Source organism: Paroedura picta, chromosome 2, assembly GCF_049243985.1.
Source record: "Paroedura picta isolate Pp20150507F chromosome 2, Ppicta_v3.0, whole genome shotgun sequence".
Lineage (NCBI taxonomy): Eukaryota > Metazoa > Chordata > Lepidosauria > Squamata > Gekkonidae > Paroedura > Paroedura picta.
In genome coordinates this window covers 153386374-153408349 of record NC_135370.1, presented here as the reverse complement: position 1 = coordinate 153408349, position 21976 = coordinate 153386374, and the positions used below count along the sequence as shown (strand labels likewise).

The following is a 21976-nucleotide window of genomic DNA, read 5'->3' as shown; positions in this document are numbered from 1 at the left end:
CATGAAGCGGACGTGAAAGCAGCTGGGTGGGCAATGGTGCACCCTGAAGCCACGTAAATATGAGAACTAGGTGATTTAAACAGCTGCAGAGTTTAATGGTGAGGTTCCTTCTCTGCCTAGACTTACCGCAACAGTTCAAGTCAAACGCTGCTAGAATTTTCTTTTTGCCTCCATGGGTTGCCGTAAATCCTGGAGCGGATTAGAATGAAGTAAACTCAGGGGAGCCTGAATTACTGAGCTGGCTCACGGAACGTAGTTGTCACAAGGGCTGTTTTCCATCGCTGAAGCTTCTCAGTTTTACAGATTGCCTTTCCTTTGAGTCTTGATCCGCTTCAATTGGCACTCTTGGAACAACAGTTATGTTTAGACAACAGTGGGCTGCCTCATGCCTGTTCAGGCAGTCGCTATTCTGTTGATAAGGGTTTCTCACTCCCCCCCCCCCCTCATTGCTACATACCACTGATAAAACCACATACATCGGATGTACATATTCTGCAGAATGGGGCAATTTATATTTCATATTTAAACCTACTTGCTTCTCCTGTTGGTGTTTGAAAATACAGTTTTATATTGTGAGAGCCTAAATATTTTGGGGTTTTAAAAATATATATTTGGAATGAGTAGAGAAGGACAAAATGTCTCCTCCTCGGGAAGAAGTAAATTGAATGATTGGAGTTTGACTTTTTCCTCTCCCGGAGCTACTTTCTCTGCTTTTGCTTTGCACAAGCAAATTATAACTTGTGCAAATGAACTGCTTTTATATTGCTAATCTCCCTCCTGGCATCTAGCAGTGTAATTTATTCAACAGCAAAGCCAGCCAGCCAAACCAAACCTCTGTGTTTCATAGCAAATTGGCTGGTCTTAGTTTTGCAGTCTCTTTTTTATTATTATTCTTGCTTCATGTTGCTGTAAAGATTTGAGGTTTTTTTAAAAAAAAAATTGAAATATTTATTAAGCTACTGTGCTGAATGCTGATAGGAGGAGGGACAGAGGAATTGCTCAATTTTGCATTTCCATGTTCCTAATTTGATGCTGTGTAGTACACATAACAGCAATCTTTTGCCTATACAGTTTTCTGTACTCTAGGAAGACCACATAACAATAATACTAATTCACACAGTAATGTTTTCAGATGCTGTATGCTACTGCATGCCTAATCTCAGCCTGCAGCAGCAAATCAGAGGGACTCTTCCCCCCATGATGTCTCCTTACTAGCTACTTGTTCTTATACTTGCCCTCCATTTGTATGATATCTCAGATGATTTTACACGTGCAAGAGAACAAGTTTGATGAAATGCAATACGCCATATCAGACGACACACTACAGGCCTCCCACACAAGTACTAACCAGACACAACCATGCTTAGCTTCTGAGATCAGATGAAATGGGGTCTGCTGAGGGTGGTATTTGCTGAAATCTGGCCGAGATAAATGTTGGCTAATTATGGCAAAGGAGAAAATTGCCGTGTTATAAGCACTTAAGGGGAGGAAATGTAGGAGAACAGGCCTATTTAATACAAAGATGGTCTCCATTCATAGAGCACTAGAACAGAATTCAATCCAAGCTTGTAATTCCCAGCAGTATATGAAACAATGCTTCAGAGTAAACAGTCATAATATACTTAGACATGAGGAAGCTGATACACTGTACTATTGTATTAATCATATAAAATGACATTTGTTTAATCATTATCTGGGATTATTTGGTTTACAGTTTGTCTTTTTTGTTGTTTTTTGCAAACTATTCTTACTACAATATTTTAAAAGTCTATGTTATAAGCAGGTGAAGAATCAGGTGTTGAGATATCACCTATGTTAAAAGCATCCTTTTAAATTAAAATGAGCCTCTTGTGGCGCAGAGTGGTAAGGCAGCCGTCTGAAAGCTTTGCCCATGAGGCTGGGAGTTCAATCCCAGCAGCCGGCTCAAGGTTGACTCAGCCTTCCGAGGTCGGTAAAATGAGTACCCAGCTTGCTTGGGGGGTAAACGGTAATGACTGGGGAAGGCACTGGCAAACCACCCCGTATTGAGTCTGCCATGAAAACGCTGGAGGGCGTCACCCCAAGGGTCAGACATGACCCAGTGCTTGCACAGGGGATACCTTTACCTTTACCTTTACCTTTAAATTAAAAAAAAGAAACGGCCAAATACCTGGCATGATAAGCAAAGTGTGTGTGTGTGTTTAGAGGGGTATAAGCGCTCTTTGGACTGTGCTGGCTATTTGCTCCAGTGTAAAGATCATCCCAAGGGTTGTGGGGCCCCTACTGTGAAAGCCAGCATGGGATAGTAGTTAAGAGCAGCCACCTCTAATCTGGAGAACCAGATTTGATTCCCCGTTCCTCCACGTGAAGCCTGCTGGGTGACCTTGGGCCAGTCAGAGCTCTCTCAGCCCCACCTACCTCACACAGTGACTGTTGTGGGGAGAAGAAGGAGATTGCAAACCACGTTGAGACTCCTTAGAGTGGAGAACAGCAGGATAAAGGGAAAGGGACATTCAGGACTGGAATTCAATACCTGCACGCTGTCCTGTCACTTCATTCTGGAGAGAGCAGGTGGCTCAGCCTTCAGTTCCCCAGTGTTGTCTGAAGAAAGACAGGGCCTTCATTGAGTGGAGAAGACAGCTTATTCTCCTCTCCTAACACAGCTGTGCTGAGGGAGAGGGTCAATTTCACCTCTCATCTTGCACTGCATGGATCCTGCAGTCTCGGAAATCTTTTTTTTTTTTTGTGGTGGTGGTTGGGTCAGAAAGGGGCTGCCGGAATGGAGAACCACAGGAAACGTTGTGCTGTGTTTTCAGGGATGGCTATATGTCAACCAGTGGAGACAGTAACTTTGCATAGGATGGCACTTAGGATCTTCTGAGAGGGTTTTGCTTTTAATTGATGCTGTCAGTGGGAGGATTAATTCCTTTCATCCATGCAGTTTTGCAAACCCCTTCTATCCCAGAAGGGAAAAATTGTTGGTACCTGTAAACTGCAAATGAGGTAGGGGATAAATAAATTTGGCCCTGAGCATAGGCAGCAACCCGAAAATATCCTTCAGTGTGTAAAAGGTGCAGTAGAACAAACAGCACATTAATTACTTTATTTGTTAAGTATGTTCCTCTCTATTTTGGTCATGTTTTGTTTGTGCATCAGATCTTTCAAAGAGTTGATAATGTAAGTGAAGATGCCTCCTCACCTTTGACATTGATTTCTCCTTGGTTTAAAAAGCTGGCACTTGTCTGTGTGTGTGTGTATGTGTGTGTGTTAGATTGAGGATCTCCGTTCCCAACTCCTTAGAGCAGAAGAGGAGCGTCTGGGTTTGCAGCACCAGATCACTCAAGTCGCCATGCACCACCAGAGGCCTCCTGACGAGCAGGAGGATGACAGGAGGAAGCACAGAGGTAGGACTCTCCTCACTCTCTACTCCTTACCCTCCCCAAGCCACATAAGCAGGTCATGGTCAGGACTGGGTGTTTGGAATGATAAGATGGAGAAAATGGTGAGCCAGTGTATCGGGTCTAAGAAACGGAATGTGCTTAATAATGCATGATTAATAACGGTACTGTTCTTAGTATCAACTGGCTAGAACCTTCTAATGACCGTAATCTGTGATGGAATTCCACACCAAAAAAAAATCATTTGGAGATGGTAGAAACCTTTACAAATCTGTTAGAGAAGCCAGAATTTAAAAAAAAGGGAAGAATATGTATTATGGCATTTTTTATATGCCAAGTGAAAACATGCCTCATATCTCTTCTAAATTAAGGTTGCGTGTATTTATGTATGCATGTATTTATGACCTGTCTGAGATGGCCCAGGCTTGTCCAATCTCATCATATTTTAGAAGCTAAGTAGGACTGGCACTGGTTAGTATTTTGGTGGGCAACCACCAAGGAAGTTCAGGGCTGCTACACTGACGACAAGCCATCTGTAGCCATAATAATGCTTGGTTTATGTGCAGATGATGTAGTTGGTAAAACCTGCCCTGATTGGCCCTCAGGAGGGGACATGCATCCAATAGGGAGCGGGCACTCCCCCACTGAAGGCCAATCACAGGTTTTCTCCACCTCCATCCTCTATCATGCCACTTCTGGGCCCTTTGAAGGAGGAGAGCCAACATAAAATAAGCTGGCGGGGGGGGGGGGCAAGGAGCCTGACTGCACTGGTCCAAACTGCCCAGCCACTGCACTCCCAGGCCTCCTGCTCACTGGGGATTGAGAGGATGCTATCTGTCCATGCTCTGCCACAGGCACAGTGCTGGCCGTGTTGGTCCAGCCCCCATGGCTGGACAGCCGTGCTCCCTGGTGGACTCCTGGACATCAGACAGCAGAGGAGGCTGGCTGGCTATGCTCTGTCATGGCTGCACATTCCTGCTGCATGAGAGCTGCCTCTGCCTGCAAGTTCCCTTCCTGGGGGCCTCCCGCCTGCAACCTTTCCAGGTCCTGGCAGGAGGAGGAGGCTTTCCACAGAGTTCTTCTATTCCATCCCCCCACCCAGCAAAGCTGGCTGCACCCTGATTGGCCCTGCCCCTGCAGCTCCCGCCCTCCGTCCCTGGACTCTAGCTCTCAGATGCGCCTCAGTGTTTGGAGCCAGCAGCAGGTAAGGGGAGAGGGCCCTGGCCAAAGGGTCATGGTGGAGGGCTTGCTAACGAGGGCCTCTTGGCCTGCTAGGCTGTGCCTGCTAACGAGGGCTTCCCACCCTGCTGACTGACTGCTAAGGAGCTCTGTCCCGGGCCTGCTAATGAGCTGGCCAGCCCCCGCCCGCCTCACTTGATACGAGCTGTGGCCCAAAGCCACCTTAAGCTGCCTGGCTGGGGGCCAGGGGAGGGGGCCCTTTCAAGGCCCGTTCTTAGGAACGGGCTTTGAAGCTAGTATTTTATATTAAGCTTATGTTCAAAGTTATGCATTCTTCTTCACCAATCTGCTGCACGGTATATAGAACAAGCATTAAGAGAATCAGAGTCCAGTGGCACCTTTAAGACCACTGGACCAACAAAAATTTAAGACCAACAAAAATTTATTCAAGGCGTGAGCTTTTGAGTACATACACTCTCCCTCAGAGTAAACTGAGGAAGAGTGCTTGCACTCGAAAGCCTCACGCCTTGAATAAATCTTTGTTGGTCTTAAAGGTGCCACCGGACTCTGATTTTGTTTTGTTGTGCTGCTTCAGACCAACATGGCAACCTACTTGAATAAAGCATTAAGAGATTCATGTTTAGTTTCTTAAAGTCTTAAATTAATTAAACGTGAAATAATATTTTGTCAGGCAGCCTTCAGTGACTTGATTTCATACAGGTAGTTGAAGAATTTTTTTCCCCCAGCTTTACTGTACCTTTTATTGGAAGTTGCTTTGGTTCGTGCCATGTCTCTCTGCCATTAAAGCAACAAATGCCGTAGAAACTGTGAAGCAGATCTGAAAAGCTCACTAAAAACTGTTGCATCAGTAGGCTCTCCAAACAAGCCACCACACCCTGCTGTTGTCCATTTGCCATTCATGTCAGTGGGACTGGTGTGGGAGCTCCATGTGATCTGTCATTGGGATCAAATGGAAGTTATATAGCAACTGTGCTTGGTAGATTGCAATCTTTTCCCCCTGTGGCCCTGAAAATGTCCCTTATGAGTATGTATAAAATGTCTATAAATACTTCCTTCCTTCAGAGCCTTTATAGTATTTTTACAGCCTGGCCAATGTATAATGAGATTTTCTTCTCATTATGAGTTTAGAAACACGATTTCCTTGTTAAACCTTCTGATACTATTTATCCTGCTGTTAGGGAAAACTTTATGATTATTTAATTGCACTAGAATATATGGGAGGGACTGTGGTTCAGTGGGAGAGTGTCTGCTTGGTACCAAGGCTCAATTTCTAGCATCTCCAGTTGAAAGGAGCAGGTAGTAGATGACATATTAGACCACAGACCACGATAGATTGATGGTCTTTGATGCATTCAAATGGTTAACCCATCCTTGTCCCTGCAGATATGGGTAGCGAAACAAAAAAGATTACATTCTTCTTCAGGACTTGCCACCATGTATTTGGGTAATGTAACGTGTGGTGTCATCTCAAATTCATAGGAATAAGACTTTTTATATTTTGTTACTAGCTTCAAAGCCTGTTCCTAAGAATGGGCCTTGAAAGGTTCCCCTCCCCTAGCCCCTGGCCCTTGGCCAGTCAGCTTAAGGTGGCTTTGGGCTGCTGCTCACAGCCAGATCAAGTGGGGCAGGCGGGGGTTGGGCAACTCGTTATCAGGGCCGGGACAGAGCTCCTTAGCAGGCAGGCAGCCGTCCGGGAGGCCCTCGTTAGCAAGCCCTCCACCATCACCCTTTGCCCAGGGCCTTCTCCTCTTACCTGCTCCTGGCTCCAGGCAGTGAGGCATCTGAGAGTAAAGAGGCTAGAGTCCAGGGACAGAGGGCGGGAGCTGCAGGGGCAGGGCCAATCAGGGCAAAGCTGGCTGCACCCTGATTGGCCCTATTCTATCTTGGACAGCCAGACACGTCCCCCCCCCCCCCGGCTGTTTCATAAATATATAGAGGAACAACAATGGATAAGGATGACTTTCCCAATTCTCTCCCCAAGTGCTTTCCTCAACCACAAGTTCCCTGTGTTGGTTTCCTTGCAAATTAAAGCTCTCACAAATCACTTAAATGTAGGACAGACAAAGGCCACTCTCCGAATTGCAGTTTGTGATCTACAAATGAGACCTTTCAACTACTTAGTGGCATGTTTCCACCACTGACTATTGCTGCAGGTGTGATCCTGTTGTGTAATTTCTGCATCACTAACATGTCATGTCAGTGGAGATAGATTCCAGTGGGTAGCCATATTGATATAAAGCAGCAGAACAAACTTGGATTTGTTTGAATTTATTTAACACATTTGTTTGTCTTTATTTAACACTTGGATTGAACCCAAGATGTTTCCCATGCAATTCAGTCTCAAGTGAATACAAACAAATCCAAATTGCTGTTTTTTTTCTTCTTTATCTCTGGGATGTTAACCATTTTAATTATGCTCTATATTAATTTACTCCCACACTTTGCCTATAAGTTTGAACTGTTTACTTTCATTCCACGACATTATATCTGAAGAAGTGTGCATGCACATGAAAGTTCATGCCTTGAATAAAACTTTGTTGGTCTTAAAGGTGCCCCTAAATTTGTTATGTCACGTCAGTGCTGATGCTTATGATGTGTTTCACCTCTGTCTTCAGATGTCTCATTGTTTTCACTTTTCTGGAGCCCAAACTCCATTTTATTTTTTATTGGACGTCCCATTGTATTGACTCTATTTATTTACACTATATAATCTGCCTTGAGTCTCAGTGAGAAAAGCAGACTATACATAATGTAAATATCCCTTTCAATGCTATTTGACCAATTTGACTGTGTCCATTTATTTGACAGGACAGTGTGCTTTTTGTCACATTCAGCCTCCCTTACAATACAGAGCAGTATTATTTGTTCTCCCTTCTCCCAAGTTTTCCTGCTAGTCTATTTTCTGGTATGCTGCAGACACCTCCTTCATGCTGCCTCATATCCCATATTCTTCCAGTCCCCTCAGTTTCCTCCCCCTGCCCACTCCAAAGCCGGTTCATGGATTGTGAAGGACAATGGGGATTATCCAACCCGTTGCCTCCTTTCCCCTGACCTGAAGCTCCCCAAACTAGCTCTAAGTCTTGTTTTATGATAGTTCTAGAATTCATCAACACTTCAGCATTCAGCATATGTGTACACATATTTTTCTTTTTTGTAATTTGGCACATTGTTTCTGTTTTCTGTTTCCACTTTTTGTCTTCTACGTTCCAGTGGTTGATCAGGACAAGCAAGATATGGAGAAACAGATCTGGGAATTGAGAGCAAAGCTCAGTCGTAGTGCTGTCATGTCTGAGATAGAGGAGTTAAAGCGATGCATTGAGCGCAAGGACAAAGAGAAGGCACAGCTTGGAATGAAAATAGAGGTAACTCTTTTTCACAAGATGACATTATCTTTGAAAGAGTTTGCTGCGTAAAGGCTGACTTGTCGCATCAGATAAGATGTTAAGCTCATATTGAGACTGGACCACTTCACAGTGTTGATGAGGACTTGCATGACTGAATACTCATAGGTAAGAGAAGAGAGATTCCCATATCTAGAAGACAAATGCATCAGGGTGAATGCGACGCGAGAACCCTTGTTCTTGGTGTCTGCTTTCCAGCATGCAGGGATTATTAAGAATATATATTGACTAGGAATATAGCGCATTGCACTTAGAAATGCAATGGGCGCTAGGAGGTGGCTGGAGTTTGGGAAGAGGGGGGAGAACACGGTCTGTTCTTGGCCCTTCCCCCGGCCTCCTCCCAGTCCCCTCAGAGTCTTCGGGGAAGGCGAAGGATGCAGGGCGCCACGTCTTTGACGCGGCACCCAGTCTCCCTTGCCCTCCCTGAAGCCTCTTCCCCCGGCCCCCTCCCCGTCGCCTTGGAGGCTTGGGGGAAGGCGAAGGAGGCTGGGTGCCGCAGCTCCAATGTGGCATCCGGTCTCCCTCACCCTTCCTGAATCCTCTGTCCCCCGCCCCCTCCCCGTCGCCTTGGAGGCTTGGAGGAAGGCAAAGGAGGCCGGCACCACATCTCCAACGTGGCACTCTGTTTCCCTTGCCCTCCCTGAAGCCTTTGGCCCCCTCCCATGTCCACCCTGCAGGTCGGGCCCCGGGCCAGCCTACCTGGTGCACCGGAGGGCAGCCGCTAATGGCGGCAGTGGCCGGAAATCAGGTAAGGTTGGGGTTGGGCGGGTTGGGAGGCGCTTTGTTTGTCAGTCAGGGGGGGAAGGGGCCAATGAGCCCACCCCAACCCTCCTTACTGATTTATTTACACTACTCCCGCAGAGCGGTTAAAGATGAGTATACCAGGTCCCACCTGCAGTCTGCAGTAGGACAGCCTAAAGGTCTATTCTTTAACTTGATACTGGTGAAACAACAGAGGGAATGTACATTTTGCTAAATTACAAATGGTCACATCCTCCTAGCATGTCAGTTTTTTGATAAAACTAAAGTTAAGCTATATCAATGCAGTTTCCAATTGTATACTCAAAACTGGTGATCCCCACTCTATGCCAAAGAATATGATTCTATCTGGAAAACTAACCTATTTTAGTACCAGCTGATTTAGCTCTCGAGTGGCTGTAGGGAGACACACCCTGGATTTATCCTAATGACGTGGACATTAGGATAAAGTGCTGATGGACAATTTGGATATGCCCTGGCCCATACACCCATGTATTGACACCTGAATCAAAATTAAATTATACGAGCTTTGTTTGACACTAAGCTTGCAGGCAACAATGTAGCGAAGTGGACAAGAATAGATTGACACTTGTAATTCCCCCCTCCCCCATTTTATTTTAAATTGATATTTTTGTTGCTCTATATTGGTTCTGTTAACTTTACTTTAGAAGGGAGGACCACAAATGTACATAGTAGTCAAGGTGAAATCCATTAGATTCATTGCTTTTTTCCAGGCAACTTATCAAAAATGATGAACTTGATAAGATAAGATTTATTTGTCATGTGCTTTTGTTAGTTTAGGTGCTTCAAACCAGATTGGCACAGCAAATAGTTTCATTTTAAATACCCCCCCTCCAAAAAAAGAAAAAAAAGAAAGAAGAACTGGCCTACTGCAAATATTACCATAGAATACAATTGGCTTCCTTAAGAGTTGCGGAGGATGAGGCCTTCCCCACCCTCTCAGGGAAGGCCTTTCAACAGGATGTGAGCCACAGTGGAGGAAGCTCTTGAGCAAATAGTTACCAAATGATCTAGCTGTAGGGAAGGGCTGACCAAAGCTAGCACATGATGGGGCCATGAATTCTGAAGCACGGGTCTTTTATGAAATTGGTTAAGGGTTTTTGAACTTTAAAAATGTGCTTTAAAAATATTGTTGAATGCAGGTGTTCTTTGAAGCTCAGGATTTCAGTGAATAAAATTTAGATAGTATAAATAGGCAATCATTAGAACAAGCTCTATTTAATTTGGCATAATAAGGCATCTAGAGGTAATGTTTAATTTCCTTTATAATTACGTGGTTAAGTTTGTATTGAGAGCTGCTGACTTGCTCAGAGGGATGTTGAAAATAAGTCACAATTTAGCAATAAGGCTGTCAAATCTAATTCCAGTAAGAACGTGCACGTGGTACTATAACCCAGAATTCTTTTGGGGCACAAAATGCTCATTGTTGTAAAACCAGTTTGAAAAACCTTTAATTTGTTTTTTTGGCAGAGGTCGATATTCATAGCTTCCTTGCTTCTAATTAAAGGAATAATATTGAATATAATGAAAAATTAATACTCTTCCTAAAGATTTCAAAAATTACCAATGCACAAGGCAGATTACCTGCTGAAGTGTTGAAATCGCTGATTATATTTTGTTTATTTTCATGCTGTTGTCTCTGAATACCAAATAAAGTAATACAGGCAAGGAAAACGGTGTTGTTTTTTAAATTTTGTGGCTAAATGCTGCTTAGACCCTGGACAGTTTCCAGTAATAGAACTGTTCTCTTTAATTAAAAAAAATGATTGAGAGATAACTTGCTTTTGTACATTTTAAAATCCACAGTCTTAGAGGTCTGTGTCGCTTAAATTAATCTTTTAATACATATTGCTGCCTTTGTTACCCTAAAAGGGAGGCAGAAACAACTACAGGAGGCAAAGAGAAATAGATAACTTCCTTTTCAATGCAACCGTGAAGGCTGTGAATTCAAAACCTACAGAGCTAATACTGTATCCCAGGCTTTCTCAACCAGGGTTTCTTGATGGCCCTGGAAGAGTTTCGCAAATGGATGGGGGTCAATTAATTTAAAGTATATTTTTAAAATTTGTTAAACATGTATCAGGTGATATAACCATATATGATAATGTTAACCAGCCCCTCCCCCCCCTGTGGCCAGTGATGGGCCTGGAGCAGGTGGGGAGGGGCTCTGGGTGGGTGTGTACACAGCTATGCTTCCCAACCATATTTTGCACGATTGTGCCACTTCTGGGGTTTGTTGAAGCTTGAAGAATGTTCCATGGGTTTCTCAATAGTAAAAAAATTGAGAAAAGCTGCCATATCCCCTCAGATGGTCTATGGCAGGGGTAGTCAACCTGTGGTCCTCCAGATGTCCATGAACTACAATTCCCATGAGAACCCTGCCAGCATTTGCTGGCAGGGACTCATGGGAATTGTAGTCCATGGACATCTGGAGGACCACAGGTTGACTACCCCTGGTCTATGGAATACCATTTTCAGCTGTAAATCTGGGGAAGGGGGTGTCTTTCATCTAATGAAGCTGGGCAAACTAGTTTCAGATGAGCAGAGTTGCATGATGATGACTAGGAGGCAGTGGGACATCTTCTGAAGTGTGGGAAATGTGTTCCTTCTGATTGCCTCTGTCACTAGCCCAGCAACATGGCTTTCAAGGTGGAATTCTCCAGATTTGGATCAGGCTAGATGATGCAATCAGTTTCCTATGAGCACAAGCAGCCACAGCCCATTCTTCTCTGGCATAAGCATGGACAGCCAGTTCCCTGCTAAAGCACATAGGTATTTCTTCCCTCCTCCCATAAAAAGAACAGCCATGTGATCTATATAACATAGAGATACAGTTAGCAAAACCTTTGGGGATTGCTACGACTTGGAAGAAAATGTAACTGTAATTGTAGAAACTGTTACTGCTGGTTTGCACTGATATTTCTCCATCTGAGGGAGTGTCTTGAGATTAGGAATGGCTCAGGTTTCTGGATTTCTAGATTTTTAAACAGCCCAAGTGTGTTGCTGAATGTCTTTGCACATCTTAGTTTGTGGCAACAGAGGCTTTGTATGAGGCTACAGCCAATGTTAAAATAGAAACTCCCTTCCTTGAGTTACTGCATGTGAAGGGAGAACAGGTAAGAGTGCACTGGCCTCTCCCCAGCCTGTGATTGCTTGGTTGTCCGCAGGGGGTGACCACCTGGAGGAAGTGCCTGTACCCATTCAGTTCCCCATGATCAGTGATGCTGCTAACTCTGCTGATCATGGGGCTGTTTGCTCTGCATGGTCATATTCTGCAGATGACCAGGCAATTGCACAGAAGCAGTGAGAGACGTCAGCATGCTTGTGCCCCTTCTCCCTCCCTACATGATGTGTGTGTGTTTGTGGGGGGGAGACATGAATACTGAGCTACTGTGAATGAAAAAGTATGTGTGAAAGAATTGCTAATCTTACAAGGAGTGTATGATTCCTGTTATTTCCCCCCAGCATAATGTTCATTGTGTCTCTTCATGGAGGCTTCTTTGGAAGACTCATCTTCCAGCCTCCTCTGGTATGTGTGCCACGTTGGGCGTATTTGTAGCTTGGTACAGCCAATTGAAAGTGAGCAGTGTAGTGAGAGAGGCATCCGGCAAGGGTTTATGCAGCAGTATGGCAGCAGTAGTGATGGTCTTGGGGGGACATGTTCTTTCTGTTTCTTGAGTAAGCTTTACATACATACAACCAATGCGTAAGCTGTTCAGGGCAGTAAGCATCTGGTGACACCTGGGTTTTGACCACTGTGGCGCAGTATTGGACTATATGGGCCACTGGCCTGACTCAATAGGGCACTCTTACATTCTTACAGGATAGGGGGAGGGATATAGATTAGCGATCTCCAACCTGTGGGCTGCAGACCACATGTGGTCTGTCGACTAATTGTAGCTGGAAAGGCTACAGGCTGGAGGCCCCAGTAGCTGGAAAGGCTACAGGCTGGAGGCCCCCAGGCAGGGAACTCACACAGTAGGGATCTGCAGCATCTGAGCCTTGGAGGAAAGTGGAAGATGGAGGGGGGGCAGGGGGGACAGAAGGTGATTGGCTGGCTACTAGACATACAGGCAAATTGGTTGGAGGAGGAGGAAGCACTCGGGTGGGACAGCAGCCCTGAGTGGCACTTAAGCCATGAGACACACTCCTCCTCCAAGCCCTTACCAAAAATATTATGTGGAACAGATGTTTAAGCCTCCTCGACAATAGTAATTCTGTATAGCATTGCACTGTGAGTATCCTGGTAATAGAAGGGTACAGTAAACACGTAATAAAATAAGGGCACCATGTAAACATTTTCCACAATCTAATTTTTTCTCCTTCCTTTGGATTTATTCCTCATCTCTGTTGCTCAGTTGTTCGTTTGAAGTATTTCAATTTGAAGAAGTGTTGATTCTTATATGCCGCTGTTCTCTACCTAAAGAAGCCTCAAAGCGGCTTACAATTGCCTTTTCCCCACAACAGACACCCTGTGGGGTAGGTGAGGCTGAGAGAGCCCTGATATTCCTGGTTAGAGCAGTTTTCTCAGTGCTGTGGTGAGCTCAAAGTCACTCAGCTGGTTGCACGTGGGGGAGCGCAGATTCAAACCTGGCTCGCCAGATTAGAAGTCTGCACTCCTAACCGCTACACCAAGGTGGCTTGGTCTCCAAACCAAGGGTTCTGGGTTGGTTTGTGAAATGCCACATTCTACGTGATTCATTAATGTCTCATCCTATTGACTGTGTAATCTACCGTGCTTTAAATTTCTGTGATAAAGGCAGACTATAAAGTAAATGAAATTAAAATCCAGAAATTGTTTGCTATAGTCAACAACTAATTAAAGTATCAAATAGAGGCTAATTACTGCTAAATGCCTAAACTAACATCCCTGCTGTGTAAAGCTCCTAAAAAGAAAATTTGAGTCCAATAGCACCTTTAAGACCAATAAACATTTATTCACGACTCTGAGGAAGTGTGCCTGCACGTGAAAGCTCACTCCCTGAATAAATCTTTGTTGGTCTTAAGGTGCCTTTAGACTCAAGTTCTGTTTTGCTACTTCAGACCAACATGGCTACCCACTTGACCCCTCCTAAAAAGAAGTTCCACATGCAAAAACAAAGAAAAGATCTTATCTCTTATGGCTGTCCATATCGTTCTAAATAGGGCTGGTTTACAGGTGCTGTTGAGATGCTACACATGCTATGGTCATGATTGTTCCAGCGAGCAGATGAAAAGATGGAAACTAAGATGTCTTAGCTAACTGTACTAAGGCACGTACGTTTGCCATATGTATAGCACTGAAGACAGGATGCAAGATTTTCTTGTTGCCCTTTTACAGAAAGATTAGGTACTTACGCCTTTTGTTTACCTATTTATTTATTCATATTTTTATACCGCCCTCCCCAAAGGCTCAGAGCGGTTTACATATAACTGAAACGATACATGAAACCATACATATAATAACATTAATATTAATTAATTGATAAACTGGATGACAGTATAACATAACAGTATATCATAACACAAACAGTGGTAACTCTAACAGGTCCAGGAGTCTTAGTGGGTTTCGGGGGGGGGGGGGGCAGCGGCCCTGCAGATGTTGGTAGGTTGGCTGGCCTGGCCTCAGCCAAATGCCTGGCGGAAGAGCTCCCTTTTGCAGGCCCTGCGGAACTGTTTTAATCCCGTCAGGACTATTTGGTTACATTTTTATCCCACTTTTTTCTCTGTGGAGCCCAGTGACATAGATGCTTCTCCTTGTCTTTCACTTTCTCCTCACAACAGCCCTGTGACGGAACATAGGCTGACAGAGTAACGGGTCCTAGGTCAGTGGACATTTGGACAGAGCTCTTCTCATCTCTAATCCCACTCCTTATCCAGCATACTTTTGCCACTTTGTTTCCCTTTCTTACAAAAAGGAACACTGATGCTTCTGAGGGTGTGATAACTTTGTCTCACCTAATATGTGAACTTCTTTGAACTATCCAAAGTACTCTTGATAGGGGGTGGGAAAATAGATATTTTACAGCCAACAATAAAAAAAAAAATCTAATTTAGCTTGTACTAATGTACCTTTCTAAAGTTACGGAAACCTGAAATTGGTAGATGTACTGTACATACCAAGTACATTCATTCCGTTCTTTTAAACTCCTGTTGAACCTCATTAACCTTCATAGGTTATTTGTATTCATAAGAACTCCGAGTATCCCCCTCATCAGTGGTTGTTGCTGATTTAATTTGTTTTTTCCTCCCATCATATCTGAGTCAACTGAATTGAAAATAAGCTTATAGTTGAATTTTTACATAATTTGAAGAGGCGTTAACAGTAAAATAAAGTGTATAGCTTCAAAATAAATGAAGGCGGTGGTAATTGCATGACAGATTGCATGGCTGTGCATCACCACAAAGTGGTTGTCTGTGTTGTGTGTTGCTAAGGTGCTAATGGATGTCTGGTTCACATGTAATACTTCCTGATGGACATTGTGGTATACTGGTTAGGGTGTCTGACCCGGGTCGTTTAGGCTTTGATTTGAATCCCTACTCTGCCATGGAAGTCTGCTCAGATGATTTTGGGTCACTCCATCTTTCTCAGCCAAACCTACATCACAGGAGTGTTGTGTAGATAAAATAGAAGGGGAAAAGAATGGTGTGAGCCACTTCTTGAGAGCCAGTTTGGTGTAGTGGTTACGAGTGTGGACTTCTAATCTGGCATGCCGAGTTCGATTCTGCACTCCCCCACATGCAGCCAGCTGGGTGACCTCGGGCTCACCATGGCACTGATAAAACTGTTCTGACCAAGCAGTAATATCAGGGCTCTCAGCCTCACCCACCTCACAGGGTGTCTGTTGTGGGGAGAGGAATGGGAAGGCGACTGTAAGCCGCTTTGAGCCTCCTTCGGGTAGGGAAAAGCGGCATATAAGAACCAACTCTTCTTCTTAATCATGGTGTCTCCCCACCGTTCTCCCTTCTCTTGTGCGCCTTGGGACTGGTGAAAGGCAGTGAGTTGGGCGATGTCACTTGCAGCTTGATGGTCAAGCTGCTGAATACACAGCATGATGTGCGGCTTTATTTGCACAAGGTCAAATACAGATCTGGTAGTAGTCAACACTCAGTCACAGGTGTTGAAGCTTTGATTGATGCAAATAGCTGCTGGCGAATTTGAGGCAGAAATGATGGGGCCTGCCAGCGAGGGGCCCAAGGTCTCGTTCACACACGGTGTTACCTAGAAGCGTATCCCCCATCCAGTAGGCATGCTTTTCATTTTTCTGACCCAGATGCAGAACTTAGGAACAGATGCATTCCTTTCAGTAACAGGTGAACAGTATGGCAACCCTAATCCCTGAGGATTTCTCTTTCTGGGTTCTCCCTTGACTGTCAATTCTGAGAATTGAATGTGTTGGCCTCGGATGGCTCACAACCGAGAACGTGGCCATTCGGCTGGTGTACTGTGTGTCCGGTGCAGTTCCAGATGCTCAGCCTTCCCTGCTGGAGGTGGTCACCACCTGGTTACTACAGTTCCCTAGAGCAGTGGTCTCCAACCTTTTTATCACTAGGGACCACTCAACGCTTGACAATTTTACTGAGGCCCGGTGTGTGTGTGTGTGTGTGGGGGGTAGTTTACTCCTCTACTCTTAACCACTGCCCTAATGCTCTCTGATCACTATGGTAATGTTTAAACATCCCTTCAAAATAAGATACAGACACGCCACAACAATTAACATAAGGAACATTTTATTTTCATGGAAATTTTAACTCATGACAATGACATATCAATGGGAACCCTGAGCTTGTTTCTCTGCAATGAGATAGTCCCATCTGGGAGTGATGGGAGACAATGACACCTGAAGTGTGTTGTAAAGGGGCGGGGCCCCGGGGGGGGAAGAAGGCGTCCTCCAGGGCCTACCTCCAATTAGTCGACGGACCACATGTGGTCCGCAGCCCACAGGTTGGGGATCGCTACCCTAGAGTATTAATTCTGGGGAACTTTAACGTCCATGCAAAGCTGCCGTCCTCTGGAAATGGGCTGGATCTAGTGTCAGCCATGGCTCTTGCAATTTGTTGTTGGCTCTACCCACCAAATAGGTAACATCTTGGACCTCATTTTCGGCGCAGGGTTGAATGTGGATTCGGTCATGGATAATGCCGTGCCATGCTCAAACCACTATGCTCTGAAGACCCCTGCTAAGGCTGCCATCTCCCCTTCAGTTGGGTGCTGAGCAGATTTCAGCTTGCCTGCGGAGACTTATGGATCCGATTGGATTCCTAAATGCTTTGCGGACTGGGCAGCAACTGGCAAAGCAGAATGCTTGCTGCTATTGATGAGATAGCTCCCCGATATCCTCTACACCCCCGCCTCAAGTGGTATAACGAGGAGCTCAACAGGAAGAAACAGGAACTGAGACGACTAGAGTGAGTTTGGAGGAAGACTCACCACGAAGAATCGAGAACATCCTATAAAATGCAGACGAAAGCCTATAAGATGACGGTAAAGTCAGTAAATGCAATTTTCATTTCATTACTATCACACCCGGCACAGTTATTCAGGATAGTTCGCCCTTTTACCACTCTTGATGAAGGGTGCCAAAACAATAGGTATCAGCTGTGAGGCATTTGCAAGTCATTTCGGAGACCAAATCTTGACTCTCTCCCACCAACCTACTGACAACTACTGACCCATCTTGCACTTAGCATTTCTGGGGAAGCTGGTTGAGAAGGGCTGCCATGAACCAAATATCAGCATTCTCTCCTGACCCCCAAGAAGCATGTCCTACTTCAACAAGGGCCAGAGCCTTCTCTGTCCTGGCCCCCACCTGGTGGAACAAGCTCTCTGAAGAGATCAGGGTCCTGCCTGAACTCCCACAATTCTGCAGGGCCTGCAAAAGGGAGCACCTCCACCAGGTAATTGCTTGAGACTGACTGACCTAACAACATCTGCTTTCCCCCCTCCCCCAGACACTCCCCTCCATAACCTGAACCAAACTTACCTCCCTACGGGTTCTTGTTAAAGCTATTGTTCTTGTTAAAATTGTTGTTCAATTGCATCTGTGTAACATTCTGTTATATTTGGAACCACTGTTGTGATTGTGATGTTTCATGTAAACTGCCCTGAGGCTTATGGGAGGGCGGTATAGAAATACAATAAATAAATAAATAAATATACAATGTTAGTGCACTCCCAGCTTGCTTTGTGAGATTGTTCCAGAGGGGCAGTGCCAAAGCTGAAAATGGATGTGGCTGATCATATCAACTTGTGTGTTTGGGGCAGCTATGACAATACTTTAGGGGGAAATCTAAACCGGCATACAGGATCATTCTGGGAAGTGAATTTGTTTTCAGCATGATTTTGGGTCCGATTCAAGTTGCTTTAGACCAGTGGTCCCCCACCTTTTTATGGCAGTCTTTTGGGTTGTCTTTTGCCGAGGGACATCGCCATCGCCGCCTGAGCCCCTGCTCCACTTGCTTTCCTGCTGGCGCCCCTGACTTCTCGCTGTCCACTGGGGGGCAGTGCCACGCCGAGTGCGAGCCCCAGGCATGGCAGGTGCTGGAGAGCACCAAAGGTGAGGTGGCGGCAGAGTGGCAGGGCAGCCCCCGAGGCAGCAGCTGGGGAGGAGGAAGAGGAGGAGCTGCGGCCCAGTACCGGTCCCCGGACCGGGGGTTGGGGACCACTACTTTAGATGAGTAAGATATGGTCATATCTGTGAATTCCTGTCAAGAGATGAGCTGCTGCATTCTGAACCAGCTGAATTTGTCTTCAGGAAATTGTGTGTTGCAGTAATCTAGCCACAAAGAGCCATGGACTGGTGTGACTAGATCAGCTGAATATGGGGGGGGGGGTACTATTTCTGTGTTAAATGCAGTTTAAAAAAAGAGAATTTTTAACAATCAACTTGGCCTGGTTGTTTACAGGGTTTGATAAAACTCCCAGATTTATCAGAATAAGGCAAAGTAAGCACAATCTGCCTCCCCTCCGCCTTAATGGCTAGTATTACTACCACCATACTTGCATATGAATCTACTTGACTTCTATGGTCATCGTTGAAGATGAAGGGGCTAATTGGTTGTGGCACCAAAACTATCGAATTCTCTTTCTAGACAGATTCTTGTATATCCTAGCATTATCTTTCTCTGCTGGGTGAAGACTTGTGTTTTGTCTGGTGTTCCTTAAGTGGTTCTCATTAAGCCATCCTTTTGTTCATGTGTTTATTTGTTCATGTATTCTGGTCTAAGTTTCCCCCCGCTGCTGAATCAGGTGCCACTGAATAATGTTTTAAATAAATTAAATAAAACTGGTTCTATTAAACTGGTCTCTCAACCACTTCACCAAAGTAAACAGATACTGACAAAGCAAAGAGCCTCTTGTGGTGCTGAGTGGTAAACCAGCAGACATGCTGTCTGAAGCTCTGCCCATGAGGCTGGGAGTTTGATCCCAGCAGCCGGCTCAAGGTTGACTCAGCCTTCCATCCTTCCGAGGTTGGTAAAATAAGTACCCAGCTTGCTGCTTGGGGGTAAATGGTAATGACTGGGGAAGGCACTGGCAAACCACCCCATATTGAGTCTGCCATGAAAACGCTAGAAGGCGTCACCCCAAGGGTCAGACATGACTTGGTGCTTGCACAGGGGATACCTTTAACTTTACCTTAAGTTTCCCCTCGCTGCTAAATGAGGTGCCGCTGAAAAATGTTTTAAATAAATAAAACTGGTTTAGTTTCAGTTTTTGCTCATCTCTCAACCACTTCACCAAAGTAAACAGATACTGACAAAGCATAGAGATGAATGCTTTGGGTGGCTTATCTAAATCAGGGTTGGGCAGAAGGTCACTGGAGAGTGACCAGTCATTCTCCAAGCAATTAAAAGTAGCTCCCTAAGCCTCCTCCAGTGCTGCTGTAATCACTTTCTTATCTTTCTCTTTAAGCCTGCCACAGCAATTTCTCTACTTCTTCTCTTTGTTATGATGGAGAAGGATGCACAGATATTAATGCATCTTTGCTCTGGATGGGAAAATAACACCGCCGTTCTCATCTACCTCTTCTTTTCTTCATGCATACACACTCATGTACTCTTGCTCTGGTCATGGAAGAAGCTTACTACCAACTCTCTTCCTGCATCAAATCTACTATTTACCTCTCTCCAGGAAAACCTAGACGTAATTATGTTTTCCCCCTACAGGGCTAGTTATAATCTGCAGTGGTGGTAGTTTGCTTTGGGAAATCAGAGAAAGCATTTCCTTACCTGTGGACGGAAGACCTGCTGTAAAACTATATTTCTTTTTGTACAAGCTGCCACTTTGAGACTACTGCTAGTCATGGAGCTTCCATTTTGTAATTAGTTCGTTCCCATGGCTCTTTGGGGAAAAAATTAAGATGCTCCCAGAAACACAAAGGTCTTCTTTCTCCTAGTCTGTAGAATCAGAGTTGGAGGGGGGCCATACATGCTCAATGTAATATCAGCCTAAAGTATCCATAAGTATTTGTCCAGCCACTGTTTGAAGACTGCCAGTGAGGGTGAGCTCATCACCTCCTTAGGCAGCCGATTCCACTGCTGAATGATTCTAACTGAATTTTCCCACCTGATATCTAGCAGGTACCGTTCTACATGTAGTTGAAACCCATTACTGCAAGTCTTATCTGCCAACAGGAAGTGCTCCATGCCCTCCTTCAGGTGGCAACCTTTCAAATACTTAAAAAGAGCATTCATGTCCTCTCTCAACCTTCTCTTCTCCAGGCTGAGCATTCCAGAGTCTCTCAGCCTTTCCTCATAGGGCTTGGTCCCCAGACCCTGGATCATCCTTGTCATTCTCCTCATCAAAAGAGAGATAGTGCGGGCTGTTTATGAGCTTCACTCCCCATACTCTGTAAAATCTCAGCTAATGTAGATATTAAACATTTGGCAGAAACTCTGATCCCCATTGACAGGAAACATACAGTTTATTCAGGGATGCCAACAACTGTGATCCAGTTTCATTCAGATAGTAAGGTGAGACCACTTTAGCATAATGCTTATTAATACCTCATTCTTGTTTCAGTGCAGCTGATCAAAACAGAGTTGTCCAGTATATCAAAGACAACAGATAGATTAGGTAAAATCAGCAGACACATATTTCATCCACAAATTGAGGTGCTGTGATCTACAGTCTTTATGTCAAAACCAGGTCTGAAGCAGACTGAAAAGCATCTAAGGTTTCTCTTTTCTATGTGTTCTAGATCAAAGCTCCCTAAACTGGGTTGTGAACCCTGTATGAGGTTGTGTAACTGAATGTGGGTGTTGTTAATCCTGATGACTTCCAGCCAGTACCAATTTATACATGTAATGTTATTAACACCTGATACAGGCGGGGGGGGGGGCTGCCTTTCCAGCAAAGCGCCTGAATTGGGTGACAGGCAGCCTGCTGGAGAGTGCACACATATGTTTCTGGTGCTTAAAGGACTGGATGAAGCAGCGTGCTCTGCTCCACCGGCTTCAGTGGAAATTAGGAGCTCTGCAGCCTGGTTAAGCTGCAGAGGAGCAGGATGACTGTGTCAGAGGAGGTGGCAGTTGGGTTGGGTTGAGTCGGGTGGCCGGATCCAGGGCAGTATGTGTGTGTGAATCAGTGGTTGGGGGCTGCTTTGGGTTCTGCCATCCCTCCCCCCTGTTCACAGGAGTACATAATGTGTGGGTTGCCGGCAGGCCTCCCCCCCCCCCCCTCCCCATATGTCGGGCACAGAAGCTGAGTTATCAAGCCACACAGGTTTAAAACTTGAGTTTCCTTTAAAAATGTTAAATGAATTCTGGCTTGGGATTAGGCCAGAATTCCCAACAATTTCTGAAACATAGTTCTGCATTTATGTGAAGCAGCGTTCTCAGCACTGATGATTATAAAATCAAAATATTGATCCAACTCTAAAAGATGTTGAAGATGCTCTGCGTCCTGCAGTATCAAGTTGACTATAGCATATACAGATCCCCCAGAATCTAAAGAACCGGTTGGCCAGCTTTATCAGTGCTGTGGCGAGCCCAAGATCACCAGCTGGCTGCATGTGGGAGAGTGGGGAATCAAACCCAGCTCACCAGATTAGTTGATGCTCTTAACAACTACAGCAAGCTGGCTCTCTGTTTAACTAGTTTAAGAACAGAAATGAAGGAAAGCATAAGTATTAGCATGACTCATTAAACAATGCAAAATTCCATAGCGTGATCCTAGTTTGAACAAGCTATACTCAGACTATAGTCCCTAATAATTTATCTGAGTAATTTTGTGAATCG

The 21976-nt window shown here is 44.9% G+C and overlaps 1 protein-coding gene across 6 annotated transcripts in view; it reads left to right on the top strand.

Moving 5' to 3' along the window:
- Positions 1–21976, top strand: part of CEP128 (centrosomal protein 128) — a 237187-nt gene that overhangs the window by 43606 nt on the left and 171605 nt on the right. For all 6 annotated transcript variants that reach the window (XM_077323396.1, XM_077323398.1, XM_077323395.1 and 3 more), the window contains exons 11-12: positions 3251–3383; positions 7788–7939. In XM_077323396.1, the coding sequence (XP_077179511.1) occupies positions 3251–3383; positions 7788–7939 (285 nt within the window). The remainder of the gene's footprint in view (positions 1–3250; positions 3384–7787; positions 7940–21976) is intronic.